This window comes from Xenopus laevis, chromosome 2S, assembly GCF_017654675.1.
Source record: "Xenopus laevis strain J_2021 chromosome 2S, Xenopus_laevis_v10.1, whole genome shotgun sequence".
NCBI lineage: Eukaryota > Metazoa > Chordata > Amphibia > Anura > Pipidae > Xenopus > Xenopus laevis.
Window position 1 is genome coordinate 165,839,208 of NC_054374.1, and position 6,836 is coordinate 165,846,043.

At 37.5% G+C, this 6,836-nt stretch overlaps 1 protein-coding gene across 1 annotated transcript; it reads left to right on the forward strand.

The window, feature by feature from the left end:
* Positions 1–3,060, forward strand: LOC108709040 (odorant receptor 131-2). The gene has a single exon (XM_018248667.2). The coding sequence runs from the start codon at positions 2,128–2,130 to the stop codon at positions 3,058–3,060; it is 933 nt and encodes a 310-aa protein (XP_018104156.1). The 5' UTR covers positions 1–2,127.
* The last annotated feature ends 3,776 nt before the right edge of the window (positions 3,061–6,836 follow it).

The window sequence follows — 6,836 nt, forward strand, 5'->3', positions numbered from 1 at the left end:
AGCTATCTGTATAACAGAACATTCTGTCCCAGTGGCTGCACAGATCCTATCTGATCCCCATTGTAAGCAGCAGTCCTGCTCTTTGTTTCCAAATCAGGAAGGCAGAACATATCTTAAATAATCTAATAAAAAACAAAGACCAATCGAACGCTTATACTACATCTGAATGGCACTACAGTTAATATTTATTGTCAATTGTACTGGGAACACAAGGCCCCCACTGCCAGAGAGAGAAGGTTCTGTTTATCACAGAATTAGAGAATAATGCAGGAAATCTTTCTTGATTCAGGTTCTCTCTTCTTCCCCCTGTAGCTGTAGCATTGTGTAATGGAGGGGATAATCGTATACTGCCCCCCATGTAAATGTAAAACTTAGGGGCTGCCTTCTTCATTTCTCTCCTGCCCATCTCATCTGTTTTCCCCAACATTTTATTTGTTCTTTCTCTCTCTCTCTCATTTTCTCTTCTACATTGAATTTAGATTTCAACATCCAAACTCCTGTTCTTCTCCTCCTCTGTTATTTTGTCTTCCATCCCCTCCCATTTCTCTTTTGTTCTCCCATCCCACTGTGTTCAATTCTCTTTCTGACCCCATTTCTCATGTCTGCCTCCCTCTATTGTCCTTCTACTCCTTGGTAAGACACCTCAAGGAGGCTTCATACATTATGGTTCTACTCAACAACATCCGATCTTTCCTGGGACCCTATAAAGCAATGTATAGAATTGTCCAAAGATGTGTGGGGCCATAATGTTTATTTGTACAGGGCACTAGAGTGATTTGGGTTTCTGATGTGCTAACACCACACTATCATTGGACAGGAGAACTCTGGCTGTGCTGTGACTTGAGGCCCATGGGCTGGATGTGGCCCTCAAAGTGAGTTTTATGATCCCATCTATTCCCTAGATCTTCATAGACCATTTTGATGACTTGACATCGTAGTTATGTAATAATCCATCTGTTAAACATGTGAAATGTGGAAAATCATCCCAAAACATTGAAAGTCTTGGATGGTACTGGAAAGAAGAAAGAAGAGTCACGGTACTGCCTGGGAAACTGGAGCAACTGCCATTAAACCTGAGTCGGCTGGGGAATCACTCGAACAATGTCTAGCTAAGCAAATCTTTGAGGATTACAAGCAACACTGTACAAATTAGACAAACATTCATAAATGGTCTAGTTAGTTAGAAGGTTCAGGTCTGAGAGGTAAAGGTTTTATTGAAAAGTATTTGAATTCAATGCACATGAAATATTCTTCACTTAGATGGTTTAGGTTTGGCAGGTGTATGTTATGCTGATCAGATCTATAACTGTTATAATTGTTGAAATGATTTGCTTCATGACCTGTAATATTTCTTATCCTATAAGTGCCTTCACTTGTTTTAAACTACAGTATGTGTTACAATATGGTCACAATGGTATAAAAGGATTTTCAGATGTTTAATGCTATCTTGGCCCTTTTATTTCAAAAATACATTTCTAAACACAGCAAATAGGGGGGTTAGTTTACCAGAACCCAACAAAATAGAGCAAATCAGAGGCAAGATGTGGATAGTTCAGGGCAGTGGTGTAAATAGAGGTTTCTGGGCTCCACACACACACACACACACACACACTTTGAAAATATATTTTTCAGAATTACATATTGAAACTACTTATAAATTTGTGCCCCACTGGAACCTCTGTAGCTCCTGGGCCCCCCAACCCTTGCAGGCTAAAGATACACCTAGTGGGTTATTTATGAAAGTGGAGGCAGGGTGAAAATTGCAAAAATCCACCATGTTTTCTGCACAAGGGGTTATTTTTTTTTATTATACTTTTATACATGTCCATCTATAAGTATATGAGTATAGGTCAGTCTACATGAAGACCTTTGTAATAACCCAAATAATATACCTAGGTGGTACAATGTAATATTGGCCAGATGTTTCCATCTATGGAAGATATGAACTTGCCAGTGGAATAGTCTAAACAATGAAAAACCTTGTTGGTTGATCTGCTTGGATTGATTACTAGCCCTACTGGTCCCAAACTAGCCCTGTACTGGTTCCATAGTAGCTCTATACTGTTCATATAAGGATTTTCCCATATTGATTCTCCATTCTGTGATTTTTCTGTTCTCACCCTTTTCATGTTTATGCTTCCCAGTGTCTGCCTTCCTGCTATGAGAAATTGCAGAGTGATGGACACCAACGTGACCTTGATTTGGCCCCAGACTAACAGAGGCTCCATAGCAATTGTGATCCTGACCCTTATTTGCTTCTGCTCTTTCCTATATTCCATCATCGTCATTCTCCACATCATCCTCACCATTCCTCACCTCAAGGACAACACTCGCTACCTCCTTTTTGCTCACATGTTGGTCAATGACACAGTTTACCTGGTTACAGGACTCCTTCTCTTCCTGGGCGCCTGGTACTTGATTTACCTGCCCGTGCCATTCTGCTACTTTACATATACTGTAGCCACATCCACATATCGGGTGACTCCATACAACCTGGCGGTCATGTCTCTAGAGCGATATGTGGCCATTTCTTTTCCACTCAGACATGCAGAATTTTGTACTGTAAGGAATGCGACAATTGCCATAGTTGTGATCTGGACGGTGGCGCTCATCCCAAATCTCGCCGATTTCATCACCATCAGCTCATCCTTTGGGAAACTCCGTCCCATGGTCTGTAGTCAGGGAGCTCTGTCTGTGACACCAGAACAAAACACTATCAGAACTCTGACCTTCACCATAAGCTTTACCCTGGTCGCACTCATCATCCTATTCACTTACTTTAAGGTTTTACTGGTTGCCAGAAGCATTGGTTCAGGAAAGTCATCAGCCATTAAGGCAAGCAAAACTGTCATGCTCCATGCCTTCCAGCTCCTCCTCTGCATGACCTCTTTGCTCTCATCAATTACAGAGAGATACCCATTTAATTACATTTCTCTTTTAACCGTCTCCACCTTCCTTCTCTTCACCTGCCTGCCTAGGTTCCTCAGCCCTTTAATTTATGGATTAAGAGATGAAGTGTTAAGCAAACATTTCATAAGAATTCACACTGTAAAGAAATAAAGTATTAAACTTTAACATTGTATTTGTTGTATTACATTCTGACATGAACTGCTGTAGGGAGCCTGAAGAACCAAGATCATGATACCACAGGACTACTTTGGCTCAGTCTACCTGAAGGAAAAGGGGGTATGAGACATATGTTGTAGGGATGGGATATATCAGGAGTCAGCAAACTGGGAGATGTGCCTTGGAGCACTGCCCTTTGCAGATGGAAGTGTCATATAGAGTTACTTATGTGATATTATATTTGATGAGGGAAAGCTTTGACAGGAATGAAGAAGATGGTTTAAAGACAGAAAATTAGTATAAGGTCTGATGGAATTTAAGGGGAAATTCTAGAGATGAGGTAGAGAAATATGTGAAGAAGTAATGAGTTAAGGAGAAGATCAGTAGAAGAGCATTTCTTGTTAGAGCAACAAGTACTCACTAAATCACTTGAGAGAAGTTCAGTGATGAAGGATGGGCATGACCATCAAATTATTTCCTGGGATTTATACTGAAGCACTGACATATTTCCGCAGAATAACATACAAACTCTTTGTAGGTAGTGCCCTGGATGAAAATGAAGGCTATGTGTTGCCGAACACCAGGAGATTAAGTGACTTGTCGTCACAAGGAGTTGCTACAGGCAATTGAATCTGGGTCTTCAGCATGAGATCCCACATTAAAGGCCATGATCATAGTCTCTAAGCGAACCTAGAGACATTATGAGAGAGTGAAATTTAATTTTGGTGGCATCTTGGGTGGAAAATGATCACATTTTAGAAATATTCTACAAGTGAAAGTGAGTGGATATGAGGAGCGAAGATAGATTGCTTAATTCTGCATAAAACTGGATTCTGAAGGGGGTTCATGCTTTGCAAAAATTCTCTTTCTAAGGGCCATGACACCCGGGGCATTTTCACTAAAAAATTGTCCATCTGTTTGCATATGATCACAGTAGGAAAGCATTTTTGTGTTAATATGTGTTTTTACAGGAATACCCATTGAAATTTTAAAGGAGAAGGAAAGCTATGGAGGCATTTTATTGGCAATAGATTAGCTGCAATAGTGCAAGCTAGAATGCTATATTTATTCTGTAGAATGTTTTACCATACCTGAGTAAAAAGCTCTAGAAACTCTCTCTTTGTTTAGGATAGGAGCTGCAGTATTAACATGGTGTGACATCACTTCCTGCCTGAGTCTCTCCCTGCTCTGGGCTCAGATTACAGTAGAGAAGGGAGGGGGGGGAGGAAGAGGAGCAAACTGAGCATGCTCTTGCCCAGGGCAATGAGGTTTAAGCTGAAGGCAGGAAGTCTGATACAGAAGCCCATGAGTACACAATAGAAGGAAAGAAATGCAGTGTTTCTTTTGACAGGGGACTCAGAGCAGCATTACTTTGGGGGTTTACTGGTATATTTAAATGGACCTTTCTGATAAGGCTTACTTAGTTTTAACCTTTCCTTCTCCTTTAATACACCGCAATGGAAGATCATTTTCATGTATTTTTCGTCCATGATTTCATATTTGACAAAATGGCCCCTTTGTCATTGTCCTAAGGTGATATTTTGAAAAGAAATGACTTCACAGTTGACTTCCCACAGTTCTCATGCACAGCCATATCCATAGGCCTTATTTGTCTATTCTATTGATTTTGTTCTGATTCCATTTACCAGGCTACCGTTTGTGCTTCTGGCTAAATGTCATCTTCTTTCCATGGGCTTAATGCCATCAATACAGTCCCGAATATTAACAGGTGACTGCCATACAATCAGTTGTTGTGTACGATTGATCAAGGTAGCACACATTGTGTGGAAAAAAGTTAGATATTTGTTGCAACAATGTGGATATTTATTGCCACCAATATACGTTTTTTTGAGTTTGTTTAGTGGAACAACAGATTTCCATGTTTAATGGTAGGAGTTAAAGCTGGCAGGGCTCATGGATGGGAAATTCATAGGATTATTTCAAGTTATTATATTTTTCAGTGCAAAACCAGTTCTAGCAGTCAAACTAACATACCACAATGCATAATAAAAAACATAAAAAACTCAAAATATAAAACATAAATTAAAAAATCATCAAGAAAACATAAAAGAAAATAGACCATACAATAATAATAATGGAAAACATAAAACCAACATAACACAAAAGTTAAAATGCAAAGTATAAAACATAGTGCAAAACACAATAAAACAGCACAAAAGGTAAACTGAATATAACAATGCAAAACAAAAAATGAAAACAGAAAAAAATTAAATGTAAAGCAGAAAAAATAGTATATAACATAACACAAATAGAAAGAATAGAATTAAACATAATGCAAAACAGAAAATGTAAAATACAGAATAAAACAATGCATAACATAAAAACTAAAGCAGTAAAAATAGAATAAAACATAATGCAAAACAGAAAATGTAAAACAGAAAAAATAAAATAACATAACATAAAATGTAAAACATAGAATAAAACAAAACAGAAAATGTAAAACAGAAAAAATAAAATAACATAACATAAAATGTAACACATAGAAAAAAACATAAAGCAAAACAGAAAATGTAAAGCAGAAAAAATACAATAAAACATAAACTAAACAGAAAATGTAAAACATAGCATAAAACATAACACAAAACATAAAATGTAAAGCAGAAAAAATAGAATATAACATAACACAAAATATAAAACAGTAAAAAGAAAAAATAGAATAAAACATACCGTATATACTCGCGTATAAGCCGAGATTTTCAGCACCCAAAATGTGCTTGTACATCAGCCTCTTTCTTTCTCCTGACAACTTCCTTGACTACTTGCTGGTCAGACTGGTGGGAAACTGACCAGCAGGTGGCGCTGTTGTAACAAAATTCATTCATATTAACAGTACATGTATCCCTTAATATCTTGGAATAAAAACAAAATAAATAATGAATGTGAATTACAAAAGTGCTTAGAATGGCCCCCTCATCAATTTTACATTCACTAATTTTAAAGGTCTAATTATCCTTTAAAGTATCCTTTTAAGCAGGTTGTACCTTTTTTTGTGCTTTTTGCACACTGCCTTCCCTTTAGTAAATGACCCCTTATGTCTTCAAAATGAGTCATTTGTATCCACAATGTTTAAATAGATGTCCATGATGTTATTGAATCAGTCATCAGGACGTTTTTACTGTTTTTATCTGATTACTATTAAATGTTCTCAAGATTCCCCATACTGGCACTTTCTTTATTCTCTAATTAGTGGTGCTGGGTCCCTCTATGCAGGGTGTTTGTAGGCCAGTCCCATAGGTCTGTTCCGGCAATGGGACTGGCCTACAAACAGCTTCATCTCTTGGGACCCATTAGTTACATGCTAACAAAGAGGCTCATTTGTTAAAGATGCAATTCTAACTGACTGCTCATACCTAGCTGTCCCGGTGAATAGAAAATTAAATTTACTACTTTTTTTAGGACACCCAGCTTCTCTATTTTTGGGCAACTTAGAGACAAATTAGCTCTAAAAATTCAACTTTTTTCATTCAGAATTATTAAAGGGTTTTATACAATAATGATTTTACTATAAAAGAATTAAACCAAAAAGGAAACTTTTTTATGAGACTAATCAAATGTCAATCAAATTTCCTTGATTTTCGTTGAAGGACGTTGAAAGTGGTGATACCTAGATGTGATCCAAAGTAGCTGGAGGATTTATATAGTGATACTGTGCCATATAGATCCTCTTCATTAAACTGGTCTAACAATTTTGGAAAAACAAAATTTGGAAGAAACGTGGAGGAATTGTAGTGGTGGCGGAGCTTTTTGAA